This window comes from Boleophthalmus pectinirostris, unplaced genomic scaffold (assembly GCF_026225935.1).
Source record: "Boleophthalmus pectinirostris isolate CB_2022bp ecotype Guang Dong unplaced genomic scaffold, ASM2622593v1 HiC_scaffold_1, whole genome shotgun sequence".
Taxonomy (NCBI): Eukaryota; Metazoa; Chordata; class Actinopteri; order Gobiiformes; family Gobiidae; genus Boleophthalmus; species Boleophthalmus pectinirostris.
In genome coordinates, this window is record NW_026570970.1 from 26,148,292 (window position 1) to 26,163,672 (window position 15,381).

General features: G+C 38.0%; 1 protein-coding gene across 1 annotated transcript in view; it reads left to right on the top strand.

The window, feature by feature from the left end:
* The window catches only part of thsd7ba (thrombospondin, type I, domain containing 7Ba), a 327,257-nt gene that overhangs the window by 143,193 nt on the left and 168,683 nt on the right, over positions 1 to 15,381 (top strand). The window contains exon 4 of the mRNA XM_020920389.2: positions 2,638 to 2,814. Coding sequence (XP_020776048.2) covers positions 2,655 to 2,814 — 160 coding nt within the window. The 5' untranslated portion in view covers positions 2,638 to 2,654. The remainder of the gene's footprint in view (positions 1 to 2,637; positions 2,815 to 15,381) is intronic.

Genomic DNA, 15,381 nt, shown 5'->3' on the forward strand with positions numbered 1-15,381 from the left:
AAGGATCATGTTCTGTGTAGTTCCCTCTGTTTTACTGTATTGTACTGTATATTACTGTAGTATATTTAAGGATACTATATCACAGTACTTCAGCTACATCTAAAATAACAAACAGAGAAGTGTGAGGGACATGTTCCAGTTTGTTCCTGTAAAATTAAGCACCACGTGTATCACCTGTAAAGAGAAAAGTATTTTCTCCCAAGTCATTGACCTTAGTCAATTTTTTCAAGTCAAGTCTCAAGTCTTAAAAATAGTGACTCAAATCTGACTTGAGTCCAAGTCACGATTTGCAAGTCCCAACCTCTGGCTAAAAGTAATCTACACACCAGGGAATAGTTTTATTATTTTATTTATTTGTTGAGCAACAAATATACAGTATTTATCGGTACCATATACTGGTGCTCAAATGGAAGAAATAGATCTTTAGAAAATGTGTCAAGTTCTACTCCTCATTCACTTTTACACTGGCATGTAGTTAATGCACTCTAACAACCTCTAATTTTTTACATTTTGAGAGGAAAGGAAAGATATACTTCACTGAAATACCGGCAATATCATTGATTTGTTTTGTTTTATGATTTATGATCATAAAAAAGGGAATACAAAATGACAAAATGGTGGTCACTGTCCCTTTATATTTTCTTTCAATGAGTCCTTGAGCAAGACACTTCACCTACATTACCTCTATTCACTAAATAAAATATTGCATACAGAGAATTTGTGATACTGAAATACATTTTATTAATGTTAAGTGCCAGTATAACGTTGGACCTTGCTAACTATCCTTGTCTTAGTAGTTAAAATGGCCACTTGACTTTACAACTGAATACCTCACATAATAAGCCAACAGCCTGCACTACATGTACCTGGTCCACGGCTGCTTAAACAGGGAAAATATAATAAATAGTGCCCATTCATGTGGAATTTATCTATGGCATGCTGTTGATGGAGAGTATACAACCTGCTCTCAGTCTCTATGGAGATGTTATTGCTTTTTCTGAAATGTTCCACAGTATGGTATTCAGTGTAAATCTACCTCCATGGACACAGGGCGGCAGGTCATGCATGTTTTTCATTGACTTGCAAAACATTATTTGCTGTGTTTTGTCAGAGCATAGCAGCAATGGGCAAATATATAGTAAAGCACTAGATAAAGGTATATTAAGCCTTTTGTACATCTGATCGTACATAAACGTTTACCCTACCTCCTCCTAAAATGTCACTGCCTGATTAAAAAGACCCATGTAATGAGCGTCTCAGTTCATGACATTTAAATTCCATTATTATCATTCTACTCCACCAAACCCCAAGCACGTACTGTGAATTCTCTGATGAAGCGAAAATATTTGGTGCATTTCCAATTCTTCCCTGATTACATCCAAACTTGAGGGAACTCTACACACATTGATGAGCCAATAATAATATCAAATCTCAAAACAGCAAAAGAGGCAGTGTTCAGCCAAACAGAAAATGGGCCATCGCGATCATGAACACGGAGTTCTCTACACGCGTCAAGTGTTACTGATTCAATTCAGCAGTCATTCATTTTGCTATTGGTGAAACACAATTAGAGGCCTAGCGATTCAAGGACTAATCCCTCTGCACTCATAGGACATGAATCATAGTAGCTGCAGAAGGAATAAATGAGCCAGTTGTAAAAAGGTACTAATTCCCTGTATTACTTGCAGCTTACAGCTCTTCCCATAGCTTTGACTGCAGTTCTACCCTGGGATAGTGAGGAGCTCAAGCCTCTGAGTAATTATTTTTGGTATGTGTGGGAGGAGAAGTGGCTATCGCACTGATCAGCCAAATTAAAAAGTAAAACGTGACTAAAAAAGGTATGAGACCATAGACTGCACTCTGCAAGGTGATAGCGGATGTGACATATGTGACAGATGTGTCATATAGAGAAGGTCTACACAGATCAGATACGGAATTAGGCTTTTGAAGTGTGCTCTGCAGCAAACTGTAATTAAAATGAATAGCAAAATAGGCACTACTGTCATCATGAGCCAAGACTAACCTGGTTTATAACCAGGAGTAGAACCAATTCTAAAATTTGAGAAATATAATCCCTCTTTAGAATTTGATTTTAAAAAAGGTACAATATGTAACTTTTTATCACCATGGCATTAAATTCATACATTTTACATTTATCAAACCAGGAGTTCCTTACTGAAAAAAACCCAAACAAAACATACACATTTACTGTGCGCCAGCCACCTCTCCGCAGATCTGCATATGGCCTGGTGATGTCACCTATTTGTCTCCATGGAGATGGACACATTTATTAGCATTATTTTGAAACATTCCAGGAAAGCCAATGACAGCTCCATAGAGATAAATAGGTGGTGGACCTTCCACCTGAAAAATTGCATAGTGCACCTTTAAGAAATAAGACTGCAAAACTGAACTGCAAACGACTTGTGACTACCACCAGAAGGAGCCAGTAGACCTCCAGCAGACTTTGCTGTATACTTAAAGCGTATATGATTTACTATAGGGGATCTTTTGTGCTCTGCACCAGCCTTAGAAGTCCTGGACACATTTTTCTTGTTGTATAATGCTTTCTCTGGCTGCTTTTGTCCATGACTTAGACCATATTTTATGCTGAGGAATTGTGATTTCTTCCCACAGGAGTAAGAGAGGAAGCCATGGACTGGAGCATGAGTCTGAGAGATGACTTCGGGGTCAATGCTTGGACGCAGCGGGCCGGGATCTCTCTGGGCTTCCTGCTCCTCTTGGCCCTATTTTCCATCCCCATCCAAGCAGACATGGTGCTTCCCCGGGAGCACCACTTTTCATGGAAAGCAGGTAACTTCAAATTCTCCCCACAGCTCAGCGTCTCGCCTTTTTTACTATTTACAACTGGTCTTGTCTAACATTCATTGGCAATTCAACTTAGATTTTCTGCATGCATTCTGAAGTGTGGTGCAGTTTAATTAGTGCTATGCAAATAAGGTGTGAAATTACTTTCTGTAGAAATGTGAGTTAATGTTGGTTATAGATAAGCTTGTAACCTTACAGATAAAAATGTTTGTATGTATTAAATTTTAAGAAGGAAAAGATTAGTTACATCACTAACAGACTAAAGATATTAATGTGACTCTTCTCAAAATGAAAAATTTAAATTTGTTTTCTATTATTTCTACTATTATTTCTACTATTTCTATCTAACTACCTCCAATTACTTGTATGTATTTAAAACTAGTGCACTATGGTGATCCTCCGTAGACAAGCCTATCGCACATCTCTGGAGCCCAAGACTTATTCAGCTTTGCACACCCAAATTACACATTCAAAAAGTCATTACTACTATTCATTACTGAGGACATTACAGTATATTCATTTACACTGGGTCCCATTGTGTAGGAGTCTTACTGGTCGTCACGGTCATAAATGTGTTGCTGTGATTGTGAATGCCTGAGAAGATAGTGGAATAATGTCTCTGTGTGATGGACATCTTGGGTTTGGATGCTGCTGTAATGATGTGGGCTGTTACCCTGCACCTTTAATAAGATCTCATGTTTTGGACTGTAGTCTGCCACATTATGGGCTTCTAGAAATATAATTACAAAATTATAATGAAGGTCAGTAGTTAAATAAGAAGGGGGGAGGGAAGTCCATTCAGTAATCAATCACTAGCAGATATACTACTTATGTTATGTTAAATTAATGTATGTTTTTTTTAATAGATAATCCTTTTGATATTTTTTGGTAAATTTTTGGTAAAAGCTGGCATCATGCATTGAAATACTGAAAAACATTCCATTTGCTTGAATTGTCCTTTTCACCATAGCAAACATAATGGTTTATAGTGTGCTGTGTATTGCATTTTTGATTTGTACAACATTTTATGCCAGATACCCTACCTAAAGCATGCATTCATTCAGGCTTTGAACCAGCACATAAAGTGCAGTGACTTGTGATATACTGTGACTTACTACAACTAAGTTTTGCTTGAATGTTACTTTTCCACCCTGTCATTGTATATTCCCATGGCCATTTTGAACTGTGAATATTCAGAAGACGTCTGAACAGAAACCCAATGTCATACGCCAGTCTCGTATTTGGGGAATTTGAGGTAATCTCATGATTCATCCTTGACTTGCCTCACAAATTCAATTGAAATGCATTTCCAGAGCAGCTTGAGGACAGAAAACTGGAGCCTTCTCATACAAAAGCCCGTCTTGCTGCGCGATTAGCACTTTCATTTCTCACTCTGTGGTCGGGTAATGACACTGCCCAAGTGATAAAGAGATTGATTAATTTCACTTGAAAGCGCGTATGTTCAAAAAGGGACGACTTCACGACACCGGTTCTGAGGATTTGACATACTTGGGAGAGCTAAGGTGCTTTATGGGCTGTCGGTTAAGTGGAAATGAAAATGTTTTTCAAAGAGAAAAGCAATAGGTGGATCACTCCTGGACTAATCCTTTAAACATGTAATAACAACATTGCAGTCAGTTCTAGTTCACAAGATGTTTTGATTGAGTCTTGCTCAAAATAATTGTTATTTTTTCAATACACTTAAGCAACATTTAAAGAGGCACTAAGTAACTTTTCTGGTGGGGTGTCCTGTCTGCGACCTGCATGGAGACAAACAGGTGTCCCACAGGTCAGAACTGTGAAGGGGCGATCCCACTTACAAAAAGAATGGACGTTTTTCAATATTCTCCTAACAAAATAAAAAATTAACTGAATAAATTAAAGCTAGAGAAATCTATATAATGACATAATGTGGAACATGGAGCCAAGCAGGTGACAGACCACACACCAGAACTGTTAAATAGTGCATAATCCTTTAAAATTTTATTTGATTTAAGATTTTTTTCTATTCTAATCCCCAAACTCTTATAGTGTACAGTGATTTCCATATTTATTTGACCAATTCTGCCTAGATACCCTACCTTTGCTTGTAAAAATGAATTCTGGAAACTGAAAATGTATTAAGTGTACTTTTGCTACATTTTATATCGATTTGACTCCATCACACAGAGTCATGCATAAAATATGAGAACACTTCATTTGGCTCTGTGTCAATTTGGACTTGTCGTTGCATAAAGAAGATGTGCTTTTAAATGATGCACTGCCCCATTGTGCTGTGTCTATCTAGGCCAGCAGCTTTTGTGGGCTAAATCTTTTGTGTGCGCCTCTTTCTCCGGATCTGTGGCTAAGCTGAAGTCTTTGGCGGCTACACAGACACCCAGCCATTTAAGCTCGACCTTCATCAGTGTCTCAGAGAACTAAATGGAGAGCTACTGAGACGGTGGCTAAATGGGCTGGCCATTCTACTCTGTGCAGGAGATGGCTTTCTCTCTAAAAAGCAATACTTAGCCCCTAATGGTGGCTTCACATTTACCTTTAGCCACACAATAGAATCACACCAAGTACACGATTGTCAAGGAAGTTAACTGCATTTAAAGCTACAGGTAAAATGTTTTTTAAGATATCTAATGAATTCCTATAGCAGCACATTGGTAGCCGATGAACAGATACTAGATCTTTATTCTAGTATGCACTAGGGGTGTGCAAAAATATCAAAATATCAATATATTGTATTGTTTAAAGTGGTGATACAGTATCGATATCGGGGACTGCTGTATCGATATACTTTATATCGCTAAGTCTATTCGCTAAGTCTATTTTTTGGTATATTGTATAAACATTTTTGTTACGTTGCTTGTTCAGAAGAAAAAAACAAATTTTTTCGACACATTTGACATTTTCACTGTTTTGATTATTAAAATATGTGTGTTTCATATTAACTTTGAGCAAAAAGTGGTTTAACAAAGACTTTTACTGTCACAGCCATGATTTAGCCATTATTTTTTATTGAACCGTATCGAATCAAGTTGAAATATATCGTATCACACTGTATTGAGATATGTATCGTATCATGGTCTGTGTATTGAGGTATGTATTGTATTGGCATCTTCCTAATGATACCCAGCCCTAATTCACATGCACGCTTTTTTTCCGCATTAAAAGTGCACTACACCAACTGAGTTAGAGTTGCCAGGAATGTTCCACAGTATGGCATTATACATCCAATATCTATTCAATTCGATGTTTTTATTGCTCAGTACATCGGAAAAAACATACATTTGTACTAGAGGGTGTCTTGCCTCTCCACAGATCTGACCTATAACTTGGCCTGGTGGCATCATGGAGACAAAGTTACACAAATTAAGATTTAATTTCAGGTTTGCAATCAGTTAAAAAAGTAAAAAAAATAAAATAAATAAAAATCCCACAAACTTTACAACATAATCTGTTATTTACAAGTTGTGTACTCTGTTTAACACTAACAACCAACTATATTCCATATATAGCATTATCAAATTACAGGCAGGGAAATGCTATAGGAGCTGATCTATGAGGTCTTCTAACATACCGTATGACATAGTGCTGACTGGTGCAGCTTAGCCTTGGTGATTTGCATGGACTCGGTGTGCTGCCGCTTTTATGTCATTGTATTACATTGCCTGCACAGCTGTAGAGAGCCCGTAACCCATTTATATGACACTGTAATTGATTTCAGGAGATAATGGCACATAAGTAAACACTTGCATGCTGAGGACTGGGCGACCCAAACATCACCATTTGTCCTAATTAATTGTGCTGTGGATTGTGTTTAGCGATCCCCTGGTGTCTTCCATGTTGTGCAGAAAATGCTAGCAAAGTTTTTGTGTTGAATTAAACTGTGACAAAGTGCTTGTTTGGTCTTCATAATGCTTTTAGAAGTACCTGCACAGCTATCGTTTTTGTATAGTTCGGAGTGTATTCTTTCATGTAAATTCTATCAATTTGAGTTGAGCACAAAAATATTGAACTATCTATTAGTGTAATTAGATTGTCAAACAACCAACCAGGTAATAGAAAGCACTAACGGCATACTGAATTGGTGTATTTGATAGTCATTTTCATTTTACATAAATTGTTGCAGGAAGATGGCTAATAGTAGAATTTCAAGGGAAGGGTTCTAAACCTAATTTGCGGAGGGAATTTCTGGGTAAACGAGGTTATGCTGCAAGACGAATATAGGCAATTTCCTGTCTTTTCCATTTGGTATTATATTACTATATCTTCAGCTTGGACGCTACTAAGATGGATACTGAGAAATGACATAAAAGAGAAAAATAAGTTGGATCTATATTTATTTGACTAGGTATTCATTAGAAAAGGAATACTGGCAATTGTATTAGTTTAGCATTATTGTACAGCCTAGAGATATACTGTATATCAGTTGTCCAATATTTGCATTTTTTAGCTATCCGACTATCAGCCTTAAATCTCCAGCACAGACCCATATTTTGTTTTGGTTGCCTACAGAGTACACACAAAGCTTTATCTGAACAAATAAATGCAAATGGATAACTTAATCCATTTGCATCCAAACTTAAATGGGTGCTTAATAATAACAATAATACATTTTATTTATTAGGCGCTTTTCTGGACACTCAAGGTTGACTTACATAAACAAGTATCACAAATCGTAGTACAAATACTATTAAAACATACAGTTAAAAGCATACAGATAAAGTGGGACGTGCTTAAAACATGACTGCACTGCTCTCTTGAAGGTTTGTGGTAAAAAGGGCTACAGGTGAGTTTGTTGTAAATAAAAATTACACTGTTAGGTGAAAATAATCTAAATCGGTCCTACATATCGGCCCAGACATATCAGCACAGCTCATTGGCCATTGGTTGCTCTGGATTCTAAACAATTGGTATCATTCATGAAAAAACCTGTGTTGGTCAACCTCTAGTACAAACATTTGAATTCACAGTCACAAATCCTGACAACTTTAAAGGTGCACTTTTTAACTTTTCTTCTGCTTTGCCCAGAATGTCATTAAATTTGTCATTAAACTTATCTATCTCCATAGACCTGACCTGTCTCTCTTTGTGGAGAAGCAACCACGATCTCAATAAGAAAACATGTTTTAAAAGATATAAAAGATTTTTTTTTAAAATAATCAAACACAAGTTATTGAATGAATGCAGGATAGATAGTTTAATGCCGCACAGTGGAACATTACAGGCAGAGCAATAACATCTCCATGGAGACAAGAAGGTGCACTTACTGTAGAATTAGTGGATTAAAAAACCTGACATCCCTGTATGTAATCAAGGCATATAATGATACATTTTAAATTCCCACGTTTGTGTCTTTTTATGTTGTTTTTCTTTTTATTCCATGAAGACCTTGCCTGTTGGGTATGTCATACATAGCACAGCTTTTGAAAACAAACAATACACAATGAGCTTGCACTAGACACAAGGGACTGGAGGAAGCGATGTTATACGCCTCATATACAGACCAAAAGGAAGGCTCTCAAAACCAGTTCTTTAAATGTACATCTAGTCTCCTATCCATGTCTGATCGAGTCTCCAGGGATATGGATGTCAGCCTTGAAAAACCTTACTTTATTCACTTGTGCTTGTACAATACCAAGTTAAGTTTTATTTTATATTGTGGCATGAAAAACAAAAGCCTTATTCCCCGATACAAGTGTCTCAGATGGGGCTGCAGTCAGTGTGCATCAAAGCATTTTTAATTATGTTTTTCTCTTTTTGACTTGGGAATACTTAAAAACAAGAACAACATCTTTACCTGTACCACCTTAGCTTGGCATAATGTAAGGTTTTGTTTACCATCTGATTGTAGCCTTGTTTCTGTCATGTATTTCTTCTAATGAAAAATCTGATTTAGTGGCTGATACATGCAGCTCTCTGGAGGCTTGAATAATTTAGTCCGTCTTCTCTTCGTCTAAATTATGTGGGAACTTGGAGCGGCGCGAACCAGCTGAGGGCCAATGATTTTCAAAAGATGAAGAAATCAATAAAGGTTTTCTTTAATGAGACAGATGTGAGTGGAGCTAGATTAGTCAAAGAAATCGCTGGTGCTGAGTCTTGGTCATATTAGCACTCAAATCAAAACCATTCAGCAGTCATGGAATGTAATGTCATGCATTAAGACTATACTGTTTTATAGGCATTTTAAAATTAGGTTGTTGGCCTAGTGTTTGTTTTTTTTTTTTTTGATAAAATGGGTAGTAGAAGTCATGAGGAGTGATGTAGCAGTATGTTTTGTGTTGGCAGCAGTACTACTGTAAACATTAGCATTTGTGGTTATGGCAACAGCACTTTAGTGATAGGAGGAATAGTAATGTATTATTATTCTGCTGTTTTAATGCATTCTGTGGAGAAACTCCATGTCCTGAGTTAAAACTGCATAACACACGGCACATAGTTGTTTAATATTTATGTAACACACTGCTCCTTGTTGTTTAATCCTTGCGTGTTGTGCTGGTAGTAGAGTTTATCCTGTATGCTTAAACATTCACACCCTTAGACTATTGATACAAGTCTTAACTGCCATAATGGAGGTAGTTGTAATATTATTCCACCAGAAGTGGCTGTAGCAAGAACTGTTAAACAACTATTGTAATAACAGTTGTACTATAAGTTGTACCATATGTAAACCATATATACCATACTTGGCAGGTGAAATATCATATATATCAATATCAGTTGTCTTGGTGCATTGCCTAAAAAGTAGTTTGACTTGGGTATAAAGTTCGTCTATGGTCGTTATAGCTGGACTCATTTTTCCCAGGCTGGTGGTGCATTAGTGTGTAATGTCTCCACATAGTTGCATCATCAAAGCCACTATCAAACATCTCTGCTCGGAGATAACTGCAGCTCTCATAGACCGCAGAGGGCTTTTGTACGGCTCTGTGACACAATACAAACTTATGTAAAGTGATATGCCTTTAATGAAGAATTGCTTTATGCAATGACGGTCACTAATTACCCAGTCTCACCAATGGTAAATGCAACAAAACTGACTTCTATGCTGTTTTGACTTAACTTTTGAACACAATGTGAAGCCTAACCTAAGTGAGGCAAGGCAATATTATGAGGAACTGCATGTACAGTACATTCACTTAATTAAAAGTAACACAAAAAGGCTTCTGTGGTTAATTTATTGAATCTTCAAATTTCAAACCTGAAATAATTCCTTACAAATGAAGTGCATATGTCTTATTTTTTATTTCAGATTTCAGAAATATACTGGGTACTACCTATAAATGATTTTTTTACATTTTGATGCATGTCTTCAGACATTGTTTTGATGATCCTTAGTCCGTGTAGGTTTGCTGTAAGCTGTTAAATTTTCTTTATTTTTACAGTTGGTATTTCACAGTTTCAGTGGTATGTGTAGAGTTTGGCTGTTGCCATTGGAAACAGGTATCACACAAGTTCCTTGTCCAACTAGCATTAACTAGCTACATCATTAAAAGGTAAAAGAAAAACCTCTTAGATTGCAACTTCATGAAAGTAGAAATGTATTGCTTATATTGCAAAACAAATATTACTCCAGGTTAATCAGTATTTTCAAGGGCAAGGACAATTCAATACACAAATCACAAATACGCTAAAAATGATCCAAAACCCAACACTGTAGAAAGAATCCTATTTAAACCTGCATTTTCTAACAAAGAGAGACTAACAAACACAAGTACATTGATGATAATGGAATGCAAGGGAAAACGACTTGTATAAATAGGCCATGTCAACATTATCATCCAATAATATGAATCATTTAGGCACACAGTGTTTTGCATTATTATTTTATTGTTAAGCGCCTTGTGGTAATGCAGCTAATAGATGTCACCAGTCAATGTTAATATATGAGCCGCTGTATTGGGACACAGCATACATTAATACATACCAGACAATAAAAACGCTGTCATTTTGGGGTCACAATGACTAATTTATATGTCTTTAAGCCACTACTGGGGAGGCTTTTGGCAGATCGTTGGTCCTGTGGGCTTCACTGTTGACGCCATCTTGACAACAGTACCACATCTCAGTCAATGTGCTGGGATTTCTTGGCTTTGAACTCTAGAAGCAGTTCTCACTAAAGCATAAAAAAAAAAAAAATGAGAAGAAAAAACTGTCATTGCACTTCAACGCAATTCTCTGCCAAAACAGTCAGCGATGTTTTGGTGTAAGAGATATTCATAGGGCATGCACTCCAAGCTCACGAACTCTGGAGCAATACCAATTAATGAGAGCATAACAAGTCATAATATTAAGCTCTCCACTATGAAATCTTGGCACCGCCAGGGTTATTATTGTGGGGGACTATTTTCTTGTGGCTTTAATGAAAATGGCAGATGAGTCACAACTCACAGTGCCAAATCAACATCAGCAAGTCCCTCATGGTTTTCCACTCCCAGTTTAATGAAAGAGATTCATTTGTATCCCAGAAGGAGTATTACAAACTCCACAACTGCTCTGGTTCAGTACTAGTGGTGTGTGCATGTGTTATGTGTGGGGCACTTTTGGTTTCGTTGACTTATAAAATGCAGAAAATTTGGGAAGCAGATGTCACAGGGTTATTTATGCCCACACGGAGGGACATGTGAGAACACGAAATAGAATCGTAACACCACTGAGGTCCATTTTGTGACCCCAGCCATTTGGGATAACAGATGGAAATTAGCCTTTGGTTATAATCCGGTGTGTTTACACTCATGTTGTATCATGTCTGTCCATTAACATGCACTGTCCTAATCAAACAAATAAATAAATCTTAGTTGTTTTTCATATTACTGCATTAAAGATTATGGACATTCACTATCTGTTAACAACTCAGTTCTACTCTCTTTCCTCTGCATTTGATTTTGTTGTCCCTTCATTAATTTGCAGACACTAGGATTTTACAGATTCCTACCTTGTTCTAGTCATTTATCGTAGCATTTAGAAAATTCCAGTGAGATGTAAAAATCTCTCATTAAAATGTTTGGTTGTTCTGCCCCCACACGCCTCCTCTGGGCCGGTCAAACTCAGTGCACATTGAATCTGCATTGGGATCAAGGTGAATGAAAATCCAAAGTTGACTATTGATCTGAACCTGAAACGTGTTGCTTGAGTTACATATTCTGTATTTTCAGCATTAAGTCAAACAGTATGCAGAGATGCAGAGAAGGCCTTGAGCATGAGACAGTGTATGTAAAGTGAATGACAAATGGGGATGTTCATTCAGATTTGATCAGAGCTGTTAGCAATGTCTTTGTCGAGGTAAAGCAAGTGCAGCATCAGACCTTTATAAGTCTAAAAACAATGGAACTCTGTTTTCTAAATCTCACAATAATATAAGAACTATAAAAGACACATACCCTTTAAAATGTGTTAAGAGCTAATATCCAAATAATGAGCTCACCTTACATTTGATTGCTGTAATCCATCTCAAGGGCAGCAAAAGACACAAAAAACATCTGCCACTAGAGCTTGAGAAGCCAATAAAATGGTCTTAAAGGGATAGTTCAGGATTTTTGACATGAATCTGTATGGCATCCCCGTCATCAGTGTTGTGCATCCACACCGACTTACCCCCTGAAAGCGTCCGGTGAGCCGAGATACTGGCCCGTTTTGGTGCTGAGGAAAGTAGTTCGGCAAGTTGTGTGGGGACTGTATACTAAAGCGTTTTTCTTCTCAAAGCAATATTTGTTCAAAAGAGTGATACATTTGCATCACAAAACCATTGTCGCCAAAAAAGGTCAGATCTCATAATCGCTTGGCGCTATTTTCTCTCCGTACGTACCACTGCGCGCGGCCGCCAGGTGACAGCCGCGCACCGATCCATCACTTTCTTCAGTTGTTCGGCAGTGTTTACATGCGCAGACCGCCGCCATGCGAGAGAGCTAACGAGAGAGCTAGAGCCATAAGTATATAAGCCTGGTTCACTTTGTTTACTGCTCGGAATGTTAGCGACAACATGTCTGATTATGACACCGACAATAAAGACTTTGCCTTTACCACAAACCCAAGGGGAGATCTTTGTGAACGAATATACTGATGCTGAATTTCACCAGATGGAGTTAGAACGGGCAGAGAGAGAGAGAAAAGACAGAGAAGTGGTACAAGTTGAAGCTGGAGCCGTGAGAGACCGAGTGAGAGACAATCACCATCACGTCATTTATAAACTCGTATACAGCGAACATAGAGCCTACACTGTGACTGAAGTATGGCCTACTAACAGAAACATAGAATCATTCACACGTCCACGTAGCTGCTGCCAATAGTGTACGCGACATTTACAATAGTAATAACAGTCGACTTATAAAGTTACGTTTTGTAGAAGCTTCACTGGTGATATGACACTGAGTGATTTACTGCACACAGTTACAGCTGATTCTTGAACCTGTTCTCTTGTAAACGTAGCGGCACTTCTTCGTTCTTACCTGGTTTGGTTTCCACATTGAAGCCAAAGGCAAGAAGCCAAAGTTTCCTCAGCGCAAAGTCCGTGACAGGAAAACAGTGAAATGTGCGTGGAGATTCAGCCAGATTTTTGTTGTTACAGCCTGGATAATCAAGAGTTCGCACCATTTTTTAGATATATTCATATGTATCTTATACAAGCTTGTATACTTCTGGCTCTAGCTCTCTCGTTAGCTCTCTCGCGTGGCGGCGGTCTGCGCATGTAAACACTGCCGAACAACTGAAGAAAGTGATGGATCGGTGCGCGGCTGTCACCTGGCGGCCGCGCGCAGTGGTACGTACGGAGAGAAAATAGTGCCAAGCGATTATGAGGGCTGACTTTTTTGGCGACGATGGTTTTGTGATGCAAATGTATCACTCTTTTGAACACATATTGCTTTGAGAAGAAAAACGCTTTAGTATACAGTCCCCACACAACTTGCCGAACTACTTTCCTCAGCACCAAAACCGGTCACGATCTCGGCTCACCGGGCGCTTTCGGGTCGGTGTGGATGCACAACACTGATGACGGGGATGCCATACAGATTCATGTCAAAAATCCTGAACTATCCCTTTAATTCCCCTTTATAGGAAATAGCAGTGAAATCTCAATTTTCTTTCATTCACACTGGCCACTGTTACGTGGCATCAGGGATGTCGGGTTTACATACATATGGCTGTGGGATGTGCGTTAATGGTGTTTGGTGCGATTTTGACACTGCAGTGTGAATTGAGCATATTACGTTACCATTCTGAATGATGATAATAATTAAATAATTTGAGTTCATTTGACATAGTAAACCGGTAATAAGGAACTCTACATTTCGGGTTTACTTTAAAATTTTTCATTTTCGTTCATAGTTATATTGATGCCTACATAAATCACTATTACTATATTTTCTGGACTATAAGTCGCTCCAGTATATAAGTTACACCAGCCAAAAAATGCGCAATGAAAAAGAAAAAACATATATAAGTCGTACTTTTTGAGGAAATGTATTTTAGAAAAGCAGAGACCAGGAACTGACATTTCATCTTGAAAGGCAAATTATAATAACAACAGAATAGAGAACTACAGGCTGAATAGTAATATGTTAATGTATCATATGAACAGTTATTCAGATAATTATAGTATAAACAACATAACATAAGTTTACCAAACTCACGATCTCACTCCAAATCGCTAAATACATTGAATTCTTCATTCTCGGTGTCACTTCTGCGCAACCTCCGGAGATAAAACGTAGATCCATGATGTAAACAGAGCACCGCTCGATTTATCCAGTGACTTCCAGGAAAGTTACATGGCACGCTCGCCTAGTTGCCATGAAGCTGTGTTCTCCATCTCTGCTTTCCGCCAGCCCCTAAGTTTCTCTCTCACTCCAAACTTTCTTTCTGCTGCTCAATTACCGTTTTTGGCTGCATATTTCATTATTTGCGGCAAGACAGAGGCTTTTTCTACAGGAGGCATGCGCAGTAGAGTGTGAAGTGACAGTGGTACAGGAGTAATAGTAGTACTAGATACTGACACACAAGCCTTGAGCGCTCCCTCGTGGCCGTCAGTCTGAAAATTTTAGTATATAAGTGGCACCGGAGTATAAATCGCAGGAACACCCAAACCATGAAAAAAAGTGCGACTTATAGCTGCTTACCTGCAATTCTTTTTACTGATTGTGATTTAACCTCATTTCAGTCTTGCTTTAGTTTCTGATTTACATACATTGACTTTACTTGACATAAATGCTGACTACTCATCTCATCTAAAACAAATTATAGGTGAATGCATCTGGCAGATAGTTCATTCATCCCTTGAGAATGTCTCTGTACTTTTACACTGCCTTTAAGCTATAGTCTTACATATACATCACCCTTATACAAAACATCTCCACTGCTTAAGCTGCCACCCCTTTAAACGCCTGAGGATAGACACATAACTCACTTGGAGCACTTTGTTCCTGGGGATGAAAGCAATTAAGACGTGTGTAGCTCGTGAAAAGCGGCTGTCGTTGAAGAGCCATTGTGTAAATGATGGCACAAAGAGATAGAAGGTCAGCTCATTACACAAAGAATCTCACACTTTCAATTCATCGGAATATTTCGGCA